At 39.9% G+C, this 15,882-nt stretch overlaps 1 protein-coding gene across 1 annotated transcript in view; it reads right to left on the bottom strand.

Moving 5' to 3' along the window:
- The window catches only part of fam184ab (family with sequence similarity 184 member Ab), a gene marked incomplete at both ends in the record, with an annotated part of 199,826 nt that extends 189,114 nt beyond the window's left edge, over positions 1 to 10,712 (bottom strand). Inside the window, one exon of the mRNA XM_079254953.1 lies at positions 10,551 to 10,712. Coding sequence (XP_079111079.1) covers positions 10,551 to 10,712 — 162 coding nt within the window. The remainder of the gene's footprint in view (positions 1 to 10,550) is intronic.
- Between the last annotated feature and the right edge of the window lie 5,170 nt (positions 10,713 to 15,882).

The raw sequence follows: 15,882 nt of genomic DNA, 5'->3' as shown, positions 1-15,882 counted from the left end.
AGCTGAATTAAATTAGTTTTTCGCTCACCTTGTTGCTGCAAAAGTTTGATTTTCTTTCTGTTATCATGTATGTTTTTTATGAGACTAAAAAAGATAAAAGATTTCTTTGCAACAGGTGGCTTCAGGTTGTCTGAACTGCGTAGAAAACAGGATCATCCATTGAGTTAGACCTTTTTAATGCATGAATGATTCTGAAGAGTTTTGTAGCTGAACTCATCTTTATTTATAGACCACTTGAAACCAGTGCAGACTGGTCAAAGTGCTGTAGACACACACACATAACCACATAAAATAGTTCAAATACAGGAATAACTTCATTAAAAACACAATTTTAAACAATACGAGCAGACAACAATAAGATAACCAGCCAAGGTGGTGTGTCTGATGTGCAAAAGCAACTCCTTCTCTACTGTAAGAGAAAAACCAGCTGAATAACCGCGCTCACCTCGCCACTTCTTTTAACACACAAAACCAAAGCGGTAGTTCCTGAAATGTTCAGGCTGATGGACGGGACTGAAAATGGAAGAATGAAAGAAGCAGAGCAGGAAAACGACTGACGACCTGCTGCTTTGCAGACAAAACAATGAACTAAATACGATCTCAAGACTTTTGCACACTAACGTGTGTTTTTTCAGGCTTTGCAAACTCCCTCTCCTGTTAGTCATTCAGTGAATCAGCGAGGCGGGTTTCATTGCAGCTTTTCCGGTCTGTTGAGTTCAGTCCCACCACACCATGCTGGATCGGGCGCTCAGGTCAGACATCTCATAAACACTGACAATAAAAGCCCGTTGGCTGTGTTTACAGACCGCCCTCCAGCTGGAGGACGGCGAGCGGCAAACTGTCTGCAAGCTGAAGCATCTCCGCGTTTGGTTCGTTGCTGCATCGTAAGAAACAAGCGGCGACGTGATTCCTGCTCGTCAGGAAGCAAAAGAAATCCTCAAGGTCAATATTCAGAGTGACTCATCAAGCCATGCCTCACACACACACACACACACACACACACACACACACACACACACACACACACACACCTCTATGTGCCGCTGTGTGCGAGTGTCCAAGCATGTCCGAGTGTGTCAACAGGCACGTCAGCAATGCTTTATTTGTTGTGGATAGCGCTTGAGGCTAATGTGCTTCCATCTCACCCGCCATCGTTCTCCTCCTTTCTCTCTATGCATGAGTGTGTGTGTGTGTGTGTGTGTGTGTGTGTGTGTGTGTGTGCGCGCGCGCACGTGACTGTGTGGGTGTATCTTAATGAAATCTGACAGAGAATTGTGACAATCAGTGAAGAAACATCCTGCAGAGGTTAATAAGCTGTACTCCTCACAGCAGCAGCGGCAAGTCACTTTCCACACACACACACACACACACACACACACACACACACACACACACACACACACACGCTCCCCTGTGTTTTCATTCCCATAAAATTATATTCAGAGATTGCAGAGCTGAGAAGCGTGGCCGATATCTTCACACCTGTCACCTCCAAAAAGTACTCTCCAAAGCCAAACTGTGGCACCTAGCACTTCCTGTTTTCCGTGATAAATAGCAGCTCATAATGACGTGTCACTCAGCTAGTTTTGTCGTGCCTCTCTCGCCACGCGCCGTTCACACCACGCACACACACCGAAATATGAGGAAAATCATTCAAATGCTCGGGGGAAATATTCCAAAAGTTGTCTTCTTCACGTCTTTGAAAGCTCTGTTCAGTTAGGAGGATTTTCAGCCCAAATTAAAGAGTAAAGTGTCAGCATTTGATACATTTTTAATGCACCTAACTGCTTTTCTTGGCATATTTAAGTGTTGCTGCTTCATCCTCATCACATGTAAAATGTCCGGTTTGCTATAGGATAAGACCTAACTTGAGGAAAAACCCAACAACGACTAAAATCTCCTACCATTATGATACATGGTAGCATTTCCATTAGCTACGTGAAGTGGGAAAGCTGGAGAATATGCTGGATGACCAGTCTACCAGTCTAAGATGCTGCTTCACCAATAAAACACGCACCACTGTATGTACAGCAGCCCAGGAGGGACAAACCAATCATTTGTGAAAGGCTTTCACTCAAAGACCAATCAGCACTGTTTTATCCGCGCGGCAACCTGCAGCGGTTAAATGTGAACCTTATCCCTAAGTGCCAAAACCTGCAGTACCCCCTTCATCCACTAGGGGCTCAAAATAGAGCTAATCCCCATAGACTCCCTATGTTGAAAATACCGACTTCACAACAGAAATAAACATGTTTACAGCCTGGTTCAAAAAACATTTTAGGTTTAATAGGTCAGGTTTACCTTCATGACAACTGTGTGGGAAGTTAATTTTTTCTGACTCCCTCCCTTTAGAAGTAATTTAATCTTGAAATTTAGCATAATTATAGGTGTGTCCTTTTGATTTACAGGTACCCAATCTCCCGCTTCAAGGAATGTAGCACAACCGCAATTTTTAGCCAGTTACTCATGTGACTTAGCTTTAGCCCGCTTACCTCCATTAGCTGGTTAGCTCCACGTTAGCTCTGATAGCTATTAGCTACAGACAGGTCAGAGTTCACTAGATGTCAATCATCCACCGCGACACTCACAGTCCCCCTCTAAGCTCCACCTCTGTGCCCTTTTTTGTATTTTCCGGGAGAGACGACACCCATGATGCTAGCAAAATGGCAACGGTAGGAACCGCCCAACGACGTCACGGAGGCTCCATCCGTCTTTTATATACAGTCTATAGTTTTATCTCTACGTGTTTTATTCAAGAAAGCAAGAAAAAGCCAGCATCTCAGAAAATTTTAAAGAAAGGCTATTTAAAGAAATATCAAATGGATCAGTTTTGTTGCTTATATCCCGCATAAAGAGAAAGAAGTATTTGAGAACAGGAAGTACAACAACGATCAATACTATAGGGAGTAAATACGGGACAGGTGGTAACAAAGGCAGAGGTCGACCAATTTCTACTCTTCTAATCACACAGTTCAACATGTATCATGAATTTCAAGTAAAAATATATCAACTCTAATGGCAGTTTTCTTAAAGATCACATTATAACATCAACCATTGTGACATTAAAAATTCCCATAAGCAGCGCGGCAAGTCTGGAGTCGTGTTGATCCGACCATCTGCTCTCTAACCCTGCCCACTCGTGCCACATGGATCACTGCACTAGCACCCCTTGATTATGGCATCAACACACACACATGCTGCCAAGTGATGACACTGTGTTTTTAGTTTCAGCAGTGCTGTCACTGAATGAAAGAGAAAACCAAAAACAATCCTTGCCCATTGGTTTTTTTTATTGAACTGGCAGCCAGTTATTGTTTCTGCAACCAGGATTATTTATTTCCTGCAGAACTGAACATATTGTCAGCCACAGCGTGGATCGCTGGGATATTACATAATGGGGAGAAAATGTGCTCTTATTCATGATAAGAAGCAATACTTTAGGGATGAAAAATGTGATAATGTTTGAGTCATAATATCATTTAAACATAATAAAGATACAGCAGCTAAGCTTCTTATCGCCGATGTCTAGACTTCATTTTCAGTCTGTATGATGCGCGATGCTGAGGAAACACTGTGGTGGAGTCAAATCACTGCATATGGAGGTTCAGTTATAGTTTAATATGCACGGTTATATGTACAATAAGAAAACAAAGTGGTGTAGCTCCTCTGATGAGAAGGAGACGAGACCACGTTGGTACTTAAACATCCAGAAGTCGGAAAAATAAAAGTTTAGGTACAAAATATCTGGTCCTAGTTTTACACGCCTCCTCAAGAACCAATCAGATTAGTCTAATTCCTGACCAATAACAGAGACTAGGGATGCACTGATACCAGTATCGGTATCGGCTCAATACCAAGCGTGTGTACTCGTACTTGTTATTAATAAAAGTGTATATACCGATACCACACTAGTCACGCTAGCGCAGATGTGTTTGATGACATGCTTTGGACATGCTTTAAAAGAAATAAATGCCTTGAATCCTAAAATGTGACATTTTTTGTTCCACTAAAAGCAAGATCCACACATTTATCGTTGTATTTAGGTAAAATGTGCCAAATCGGAATAAAACTTGTTGAAATTGTTAGATCTGTAATGTTATTATATCTGTATTGGTGAGGTAACTTCAGAAAGAATGGGTCATTTATTACAACCTGATGAAATCTTTCACAGTTATAACAGCAGTAATAACCATAGTCACAATAATGTTCACATAAACAGATTTGGTATTGGCAGATATCGGTATCTTATATTCATATTTCAGGTATTAGTATCGGATCTGAATTCCCAAAAAGTGGATCAGTGCATCGCTAATGGAGAGACCTGTGTCATATCTCCCTAAAGGTAAGCCAGTTAATGAATAAATGTAATGTTTAAGAACACTTGGTGGAGCTAGTTAATGGTAAAGTGTTTACCTGTTTCCAGAAGGGATGAGTGACTGTTTTTAAAATGGAAACTGGAACAATGTAATTAGCAAACTGCAAAGCAGAGCGACTTGTTTTCATGATGAACGGTGGACCTGGTCCAGGTTTCACACCTGCAGCTTCCACTGTGTTACAAATCCCGCCACCTTCCCGGTGAGCGGCTCGTTTAAACATCATGTAACAGCTGCATTCAGCCACCAAATCCCGTCACATCTGTTGACTCATAATGACTGAAGTGCTGAAACAAAAAGAAAAAAGGGTCCAACTTCTAAAATGTCCTGACAAGGTGAATAAAAACAGTTTAATGACCGGAATCGCTCTAATGTTCAGATCTCAGATAACACGTTCTCGTTAATAAAACCAATGAATATTTACAAATACAAATACAATTCTGAATTGAATTGAAAATTTTCCTGTGATTTTGTCTGATTTTGAGGGGATGAAGCCACTTCTTTTCCCCGCTTGGAGTGAAACTGTCATAAACAACACAGAAGGTATGTGGAGAGAAATGATGCACTGGAATGTAAATATGATAACTAACATCAGACTCTTAGTTTTTACTGCAAGAACGAGACTGTCATGGAGGAAACTTCAGTGTTTCTGCATCAGGTTGCATCTTGTAGCAAGTAAGTGAAGCCGTTCATGTTGAAACTTCCTTGTTAGATATAAAACTGTTCATTCGGATGCCATCGCATGTGCTGATTATTGTTTTTAAAAAATCCCAAACCATTCTTCCCCCTCTGTTTCTCCTGGAAGAAACCTTGAAAGGCAGGAGAGAAGATCCTGGAGAAACAGTTCAGCGAGCTACATTTTTAACAAACAAAAAACCAGTTTCTGCTTTTTCTTTCACTGCAAACCTGGATAAAACAGCCGACAACAGCCGACCCAGCAACATCACATGACCTTTTTGAGGAAGACTACAGCTGCAACATGTCAACGCAACAAAGACCAAAACTTCTTTTATCCATCTGACAAAGAAAACAGAAAAATTCTGAGTCGCTGCGGCTTTGGTCAGACGCTCATCGTGCTACTTTTCCACATCACATCCAGTCTGACTGCAGACCTCAACCTTCCTCTCTTTTCTTATTGGTTAGGAGGAATCTGATTGGCTCTTACCTTGGCGTCTAAAATGAGGGACCACCACTTTGCGCTGTGATTTCTACCTGCACCAGTTACAACGCTGGACATACAGGTTAGAAAACTTCTGTCTCTGTCCCAGCTCCACAACAACGACGCTGTCGTTCTGCACACAAACACACCACTACAAGATGTGTCTCTTGCAATCTGTTTGTCCAGAAGGCCTCAGGTTTATTCCTGACTCACTCACTTCTAGACTAAAGTCAGCCAGGCGTTGCAGATGAAACACACACATAAACTCATTCACTGTAGCCTGGACAACAGATTTTTATATCTTGCCCTCTGCTTCCCAGCTCCTACAGCAGCTCAACCTCAGTCAATGTGGACAAACTACAAAAATTACACTTATTATTATTTACTATAATAAACTACGTTTTAAAAAAAAATGGTTGCCATCGCATCAAACCCAATAAAAGGCTCTTTGTGAGGCATAATAATGAAAGTAAAAGTTATGAAATATAACCAATCAAAAGTACACAGAAAGCTGCAAAGCAGCTTTGTTGGGATTAAAAATGACTGCAAGAACTCTTAAATAACAATGACAGCAAACATTTCCTCCATCACAGGAGAGCTGCAACAGTCTGACTGTGCATGAAATCTTTGCACATGCCTGTAGATCAGGGCTACTCAGATATTCAGGTGGGCCAGGTTTTCAAAGAGAAAATGAACAGAGCAAGTAAATAAAGTTAGGGAAAATAAATCAGTAAAAATAAACAAATACATTTAAAAAATACATTTACATTTTGAAAAATAAGTAGTTTATTCATTTTTCTATTTTAAATTCAGTCCCACATGACGAGGTCAAATGCACGAAATAAAATAATGAAAAATTCCAGTCAGAAACTATTTTTCTCCTAACTTTTAACATAAAAAGTTCATATCAAACTAAACTTCTTCATGTAGTGCCTCCTCCTCACATTATAATCTTTAAACACCGCCACACACTCATTGCATATTAAACACATCGGTTTGGTGCTCGAATGTGACGTAAAAATAAACAAATACTAATCAGTCCAGACGGGGTTAAATCTGCGGTTTTCGTTGTCTATTTTGCATTTTGGGACGGAGAGCGACATGCTAGCTAGCGCTACTCTTGCAACTTCAAAACACAACAACGCAGTGGGGTTAATGTTGCCAAGCAACCAAGTGTTGCATTCATGGTCTGCACAACGGTAGGATTGTAGGCTACTTAATCAGCGTAGGAATGATTTAAGGTTCTTGATTAATATCTTTATTCTTTTACATAAGCTGGGCCACATAGAGGTTGGTTCTGGGCCGCATGTGGCCCGCGGGCCGCCGTTTGAAGAGGCCTGCTGTAGAGCCAAGGTTTCACAGGGAGGACAACGAGACGGCTGCGTGAAGAAGATCATGAATCATAAATAAAACAAAAGTAGCAAAAGAGAATAAAACATATTCTAGAAGAAAAAAAAGAAGATTTTTATGGATCACAATCTGCAAACTGGGAGGCAAAAACCCCGACGAGGCAGTGAAGATTAGAGCAGGGTGGTTTCTATTCCGGATTAAAACTTCAGACGCTCCAATCAGCCTGGATTGGTCCTGGGAAAACCACTCAGTCTGGGTCGTTTCAGGAGAGGTGCTGGGAGAAGTTTCAAGGTTGATATTTATTCCTGAACACATCTCTGACTCTGCAGAGATTAGCGGTCAGTGTGAACAGATGGCCCAAAATGCCAGCGGCCATATTCGCCAGCTTTGTTGTGGCCTCGTACAACAAGGCACCGGAGATGAGAGGCTCAGATGTGTCGCCTGTGGGAATCATGAGCGAGTCATGTGACCGGGACAGAAAAATATTATCCTTCTATTGTTTCATCTTGTCAGAAAATACTCTTGCTCAGTTTTTAAACAGGCACGTGAATCCAAACTCACGCTGCACACGAAGCTAAGCGCTGATAAAACACTAATTTCATGCTGTCTCGTGAAAGCATTTAGAAAAGTAAAGATTTAAACGCTTCCCATCGTGGTGCAGCAACACGACATCTGCAGCCGTCTGATCCTTCCAATAAAAATGGGACTTTGTGAATGAACTGCAAGCAAAAGCACAAAAAATCCTCCATTTCCCCTGAGCTAAGTATATCTACATATCTGAGTATAGATGTCAGAAGCTGCAGAAATGACAGTAAAACATGTGGAGTTTAGAGCGACGCCTGGCGTAAGACAAGTGGAAATTAACCCTTAAAACTCGCCGTGTAATCAGACATCGATTTCTCAGACGTAACTCTACGAGGTGACTTCTGATGGATGGATTACCTGTAGGTGAGCAGGTATTTACAGTGGCTTGCTAAAGTATTCACACCCCTTGATCTTTCCCATATTTTGACACATTACGCACCACAAAGATAAATATATTTTATTGGAATTTTATGTGAAAGACCAACAAAGTGTCACACGATTGCAAAGTATAATGAAAATTTCACATAATTTTATTTTTTTGCAGTAAAAGGTGGATTCACAGAGTACTGACTCAAGGGGGCTGAATACTTTTAATCAATGCACTTTTCAGTGTTTTATTTGTGATAAAATAATGTGTAATTTTCATTGTACTTCACAATTGTGTGACAAGTTGTGTTGGTCTTTCACCTAAAATTACAATAAAATATATTTATGTTTGTGGCGCGTAATGTGTCAAAATATGGGAAAGATCAACGGGTGGGAATTAGAGGTGGGAAAATCAAATAAGAAAATTGAAAATCTGGAATTTTTTTGCTTCACAATTATAAAAATATTTTTATCCCAAAAAATAAATAAAATTAATCCACTATAAAATTAGTCATTTTTATTGTTTTTATTGATATTTCAACTTGTCTTTTTGAGCATTATAGAAGCAGAATGATGGTCTGACTACTGTGTTGTTTATTCCTCATTGAAATGAAGAAAAATTGTGAGCAAATAAAGTTTTGGACATTTTTTTTTGTTGTTTTTAGGTCTACAAAAATGAGCAAAATGGAAAAAAAAACATGAGATTCGCAATTCGAATCAAATCGGCACCCGAACTAATCAGAATCGAATAGAATCGGGACGAAAGCATATCGTCACAGTCCTAATAAACAGCAGCATAAATAAGAGTAAAAAGCTAAAGAGAAAAAAAAAACAGCTGCAGGAAAAAGTGTAAATAAATATAAGTAAACTTTAGCAGTTTATTTGCTTTAACATTTATATTTTCCACTGAAAATAAAGACGTGAGAAAATGATGAGAGAAGGTTTGGACACTGTTGATCTGTGTGTTATTTCATGGTGAGTTCTGTTTTGTTGCGTTGGTTCTCCTTTAGTTGTTCTGTATCTAATACATTCATTTTACATCATTTTAGCCCAATAATGTGGCAGCAGAGGCCGTCCTGAGAAAGATGTTGACTGGGATTAAAAAGGTTGACAATCTACATGTATTTTTACATTAAACAAAAGAAAAAGGCTTGGAGTTTGAAGGGTTAAAACACCCGTTTGCGTTAAAAAAATACACTGTGCAAGGGCATTAAAGACTCTGCACACACTTCGCCCATGGCTGCTGAATTCTGTTTTCTCTTCAGCCTCCACTTTCTCAGCACAAAGAGAAATACTGAGCGAACAAATCTTACGGCTGGTGGCGGATCCTTCCAGGATATTCCTGAATTCAGGCATCCAACGCCTCATTAGCAAAGATCTTAAGAGGAAAAAAAAGCGTTTGAGGCTCTGGTAGACCACCAGCTTGACGGTAATGACACAACCTTTAGTAGCTGTGGTGGATGCAACATGCCTGTCATTGTAGCAGGACAGAGCTTAAGGCACTCATCCTAAAAGGTCCAATCTTTTGGAAATACCCTGAAATCTCACAGAAAGTCCCAGCCAGATGCGGAAAAGCAGATTTTCCTTCAGGTTAAGTCAAAGATCTCCATCTCACACCAACAGTGCAAACAGTTTAACGCAACTAAAAACTGAAATGTGCGTGATGTGACATGCAAATACTACTTTAAACAGACACAAAGAACAGAACAGGTGATCAAGAAACTTAAAAAAAATAAAAATAAAAATAAAAAAGGAGCTTAAATCCATTCTGTTCAATACCAATTACTTCAAGATGCAGGAAAGCTTTAAAGTTTGTCTGAAACAGCCGACTTTCAACGTGAAAAATGCTGCAGCAAAGCACTCAAACAGCTCCAGATTAATGTTTCATCATGAATTCATCATGAACAAAACAGCAGCAGAATTACCAGAAGCGTGACAAACCAGGACTGTAAGATCCCTTATTTTAGGACTAGTTATGGGCAGACAGCCTTTTCTGTGAAGAGTTCTAGCTTATGGAACATGCTCCCAACAGACCTTAACACCATACCGGATTTTAAAAGGTTTACTTCCAGACTTAAGAACTGGATAAGGACAAATCAAGCCTGCACTCACCTTTAGGGATTGTAATTTTTTTCCATGTGGGTGGCAAAACGGTAGTTTAGATTGAATGTATTGACAATGTTCTTATTTTTTTTTAAGTTTTATTCATAATTTATCATTTTATTCAATTTTATTGACCGCCTTGAATGTGTTTTACTTAATTTTGCATTTTGGTGTATATATATATATATATATATATATATATATATATATATATATATATATATATATATATTTGTATTTTATATGTATATACTTGTCCTTATCAAATAAAATAAAATTTAAAAAAGAAAAATTGACCTTTTATTCAACCTGCTGCAAACTTTTATGGAAGCACAAACGTGTTTTACAAGTTTAAGAGCTCATTATTTTATCAGACATGCAGATATTTCCACCTAAGTGTGCGCCGAATGCTTCAGGTGAGCCTAAATTCCCGGCCAGGTAGCTCGGTTTTGTTACACCTGTGCGAAATGTCCCATAAAAAGGTTTTAAGTCCTGAATTACACAAATTACAAATGGAGGCTGGTGTAACAAGGAGAGGGAGAAAGCAGGGTCCAACTCAAGGGTTGAAATCCTGCTCAGAGAGCAGAAAAGGGCCTCGTGCACACACTTCCTACCTTTGTTAGCTGTGCAATTTTCTTGCTCATCTTCAGGTGCAGGTCCTGGGTATATTCCATGGCGATGCCGGACTGAAAGGAGCCGCTGGATGTCGAGGTTGAAGCGAATTTCCCCTGACCGGCAGGGCAGTAGTACTGCTGCCAACCCGACCCAGTCGCCATCTTCACGATGATGCCGAGGATGCTGAGGAGAGATGCGGGCAGGAACGGAGAGCTGGACGGTGCGGAGGAGACGGGCGGCGGGCGGTGCAGAGAGAACCGGGACCGGGTTTTTTTTTTTTTTTATTACAGAAACACAGCAAGTTAATCACAAATGTGACGCCTTTTCAGCCAAAACAGCGCTAAAAAATGGTTTCATTTTGCTCGATTCCGTTTAATAAACAATATTTGTTTGTTTTCTTATTTAAAAAAAAAAAAAAAAATTAAGCTCCCGAAGCACTAGTTTCTACCATGTTCTCCGCTTTAAAATGCGTCCGTAGCGCTGGCACCGTCTGCCGTCACCTGGCGCTGATGTGGAGCCGTCGTCAGGCAGCTGGCTGGCGGACTGACGGGCTGTGCTCCCGGTCGGTCACCTTGATACCGTAATTTATCAACGGGCTCCGTTAAGAGTGAGTCCTCCCCGGTGCATTCCGGCTGCTGGGACGGAGACGGAGCGGGTTCTGGGGTGGTGAGCGCGAGAGGAGGTGCGAGTGCGAGTGCGCGTGCAGGACAGGTTCCTCTGTTGCCATGGATCACCTCAACAGTTTATGCTGCATTCACGTAGGATGGGAGCCGCGGTGCGTTCACGTGCAGTCGGACAAAACGGAACGTGAATGACGAAGATGAGGAAACATGAAGTCACGGAAGATTAATAAACATCACGAAGGTTGAAAAGGCAATTATACAGTGGTATGTGTAAATGTAATCCGTTTTAAAGGTGCACATACTTGGCATTTATTTGTTGAATTACTTTTTAATCAGTCGCAAACTATCCATCATATAAAGAATAGTTTATTTTTTAATCAAAACAAATATTCACAATGACTGAAATTAAGAATTCTTTTGTTATACCGCGTTTTTTATTTATTTATTTATTTTATTTTTATTTTTTTTTAAATTACCATACTATAAAAGAAAAACCTTTTCCCTCTCCCATCCTGCTCTCAGTAGTGTGAAACCAAAGACCGTAAATGAAAGATGGACGGAGCCTTTGCCGGTAAAAAATAAAAATAAAAAAGTGAAGCCTATGGAAGTGCATTAAACTGCAGTTTTCCTTTCATCCGCTGTTATCTGGGTTAGCTCTTAGCTACAGAAAGCTCGGAGTTCGCTCAATGTCAATCATCCACCATGACACTCACAGCGCCCCTCTCAGCTCCACCTCTTTTCCCATATTTGTATTTTCCAGGCAAAACGACACGCATGCCCCTGCCAAGATGGCGATGGAAGGAAACGCCCACAGAACTTCCATTCAGCTCTTCAGAAACCTACGGGTAACGTCATGGAGGCTCCGTCCATCTTTTTATATAGTCTATGGTCCAAACTGGCGTCAACCATTGACGTCTAAAGCTTCATACACACAAAGTTTTTTTTTTAAAATCCGAATAAATTTTTATCTGTTAGAGACCCCATTCTATAAGATCGATAGTCTCAGCACAGCATCATACAAATTAATCGGATCCCGTCGATCAAGAATAAACTCCTCCAAGCCAGAAATCTCACATGATCATGACAGCACGCTGTTGTAGCAAGAAGGTCGCTGGTTTGAGCCTCGGCTGGGGAGGTTCAAACAGTGGCCTTTCTGTGTGGAGCTTGCATGTTCTTACCGTGTATGCGTTGGTTCTCAAGCTTCCTCCCACCGACAAGATATGACTAATAGAGCACTCATCACATGTAAGGTGCTTTGGATAAAAGCGTCTGCCAAATTACCGTAGAATAGAAAAGAATCAAGCATGAGGAATAAAACCAAGAAGAAGAAAAATCTTCATTTACATCAGCCTTGCTTGTTTTCATCCTTCTTCCCCAGTCAGATCACTTTTTTTTTTCGTTCTTTGTAGTCGAGACTCAGGTGTTGTCGGCTTTCCTCACTCACTCGAAGATTTTTCATCATAAATGTTGAACAAGTTGCAGCCGCTGACAACATTTTTTGGAGCGGACTGTCTGGACAAATTCACTTCAGATAATCGGGCGTTTGCCGTCCTTGGTCATGAAGAAGGAAAATTGGGACACAAGCAGTCCGATGATCTTTATGTGTGGGCTCAACTTTAGTTTCCTGAAACAATATGATTGGTACCGGAAATTAAGAGCTGGGCGTTATATCGGGTATTGGTTAAAGAAAAGAAAAAAAAAAGCCAGTATCAGCACTTACATTTGCAATCAACCCCTGCTGGTTGATACAAAACCTAAATTAAGCCTCTACAACACGCAAAACAACTTTGATTTTCCACTTAATTTTCCCTGATTGCTTATAATCCCCACAATCCAAAAGTATTTGTATCAAGATGGTCAGGATCTGAGCAGGATGTCGGTGTGATAATGACATGCAAACTCCCCTGGTTGAAGCATTGATGACATGTGCAGGTATAAAGGTACAGACCCACTTTAAATGACAAAGACTAAAAACCAAGTAAAGCAAACCTTTTGTCATTAAAAAGGGAAATACAACTATTTTTCTTTTAAAAGAAAAATGTCAATGGATGCTCCACAGCCAAGATGTCCAGACTATCTGCAGATGACGCCTGCACAGATCTCTGCTAAAGCTTTAAAGTCATGATTAATGCAGAATCATAACAACTGAAGTGATTTCACGCACTTCATTTACTGTTGGCTTCACATTTATCATCTTTCTTGATAAAAGTGCCTTTCAACACTGTTCTGACAAACAAGATAAGACAATTTAGCATTTTTCTCACGTTTGGATCTGCTGCAAACACATGCTAAACATCTACTACTCTTTTTTTCAGCTGTCATATGGGGACGATGATACAGGTGCATGCAACTTAACCTTAAAGCTTCCATGGTTTGCATGACATTGCATGCTCACTTTAGAACTAAAACCTGGCTCACCATCTGGTCTCCAGATGAGCAGCGACTCTCACCATGCTATTTGTTGCTGCAGCCGAACACGAAAAAAGAAGAAAATGTTCTAGATATTCAATTAAATTCTCTATTGTTCCCTCACAAGCAGCTAATGTGAAAATAATCGATCAGACAAGTCAAGAAATCAGAGGCAGATTTTCTGCTTTCTCCCCCTCACATGAAGCACATGTTTGTATCGTGGATCATGAATGCACCAAGTGGAATTGTGGTGACATCACTTCGTCTATCAAAGCATAAGAGTTAAAAAATTCTAACTGACTGGAAAGGCAGCTGCAGGCAGTATCTCACATAGTCATAATTACAGGGATGACGCAAACAGTTTGTCTCCTGCTTTCTATTTATGGATCCACTTCTCTTTTTTTTTTTTTTTTTTTTTTTACAGCACAGTGGGTTTTCACTGTAAGTGTTTCAAGGTAGCTAGCACGCATGCAGAACATGTCAATCCACACACTTTCCCTTTAAAACTAACGAGAAAGCTTGTCCAAACTTTTGACTGGTAGGGTACACTCCAGGTAGATCATTTTAAGACATTTGCAGTATATTATGTATTTTCTCATGTAAAGATTAGGGCCAAAGTCGGTCCTTGATGGCCACTGTCCTGCAGGTTGCAAATGCATCACTGTTCCAACACACCTGGCTTCTATTAAATGGATCCACCAGCCAGTTAAGTTCTGCACAATGGCTCATTAGTTTTTTCCAGGTGTGTTGGAGCAGGGGTACATGGAAAACCTGCAGTAGTGTGGCCCTTGGGGAGTGGAGCTGAACATCACTGAGCTACATGCTAGAGAAGAGATCTTCATGAAAATTCCTGTTTCCACATTGTTGTATGTAGTTGTTGTCAGCTCTTGCACACCAGGGGTTCATTAGAAACCAACTAGATTTCCTTTGTTTTGATATATAATGTTTACAGGGAAAACTCTGCTCATGAGACATATGTGTTTGAGGCACATGAAGGAGACATGCAACGGTTATAGTGACGGCTTTAGTGTGGGGTTGCGGCCATCACACTGGAAGCATTAACTTATCTGGGATGTGAACAATTTTACAGGTTGGGTCTCTCCTCAGGTCTAATCTGTCTTTGAATATTAAATATATTTTTTATATCACAACTGTGATATAAAAATATCACAGTTGTTTCTTTGTTTTTTTAAAATTTATTTATTACTTTTTTATTGTTTGGTGTGATTGTTGAAGAGCTCTAACATTTGAAGCAAGAGTTTCTGCCTGTAACTAACCTGCAAAAGATTTAAGAAACATGAATGAAAGCATCACATAACTGTATGAATGTGTTGTTGCACCATGGTCAGTGAGAATTCCAACTGACGTGCATTATTTTCTTATATACACACACACAGTTCGGCAAGTTGAATCAAACATCACTACGTCACGGGCATCACCATAGCAACATGCTCGTTTAGATCAGCTAGCTTTTCTTTACAAAAGAAAATGAACTGTAGCCTGGCAAAGGTTCTTAATTATAAAAAGTACATCAAGGCCAAAGTGAAATAGTTAATATACTTGAGCATATTTGCAAGGTTTGTAAAATTAAATAAGCATAGGTTATAAACTATTTACTGTGTGGCACCATTGTTTAAGCAGATTAAACAACTCTGATTTGTGCGTTACATGGTTTTAACGCACTTTGCAAAAAAAGCAAATCAAAACTTTGTGTGAATTAAAACTTTAAACTTCCTGCATAGTACACGAAGAACCATGCATTATGCGGTTTTAATCTGTGATGCAGAAAACCTGCTAAAACTTCTGCTGCGCATTGTGATGAAACTCCGTGTCATGCAGTAAAACTTCCTGTGCATTAAAACCAAAAAATTCCGACTTAATGCATGAGGAGCAGGGCATTATGCAATTTTCATGCTAGACACAGAGTGCATTAAAACCCTTTAATGCACAGATCTGAGTTGTTTAGGATGCTTATAACATGGTCCCGCACATGAAACATTTTATAACAAATGTTTATTTCTTTTTTTTACAAAACTTGCTAAATATGTTTAAGTATAGGAACTATTTCATGTTGGCCTTGATGTACTTTTTTATGCTAAACAATCTCTGTCAAGCTAAGTTTTTTTTAATTTTTTTTATTTGTGTCTTGTCCAGCATTTAAGCAAGCAGAATGGTGGTCTGGATGCTGTGTTCTGCTGAGCAAATTTTCTTTGCCAAGGGAAGCTTTATAGATATAATGCTTCCCTTGATATTCTGAATTCTTATTTTATTTGCATTATTGTTTCCATTGTAGACGTTG

Source organism: Telmatherina bonti, assembly GCF_933228915.1.
Source record: "Telmatherina bonti genome assembly, chromosome: 16".
Classification (NCBI taxonomy): Eukaryota; Metazoa; Chordata; class Actinopteri; order Atheriniformes; family Telmatherinidae; genus Telmatherina; species Telmatherina bonti.
This window is presented reverse-complemented; position numbering and strand designations above follow the sequence as displayed.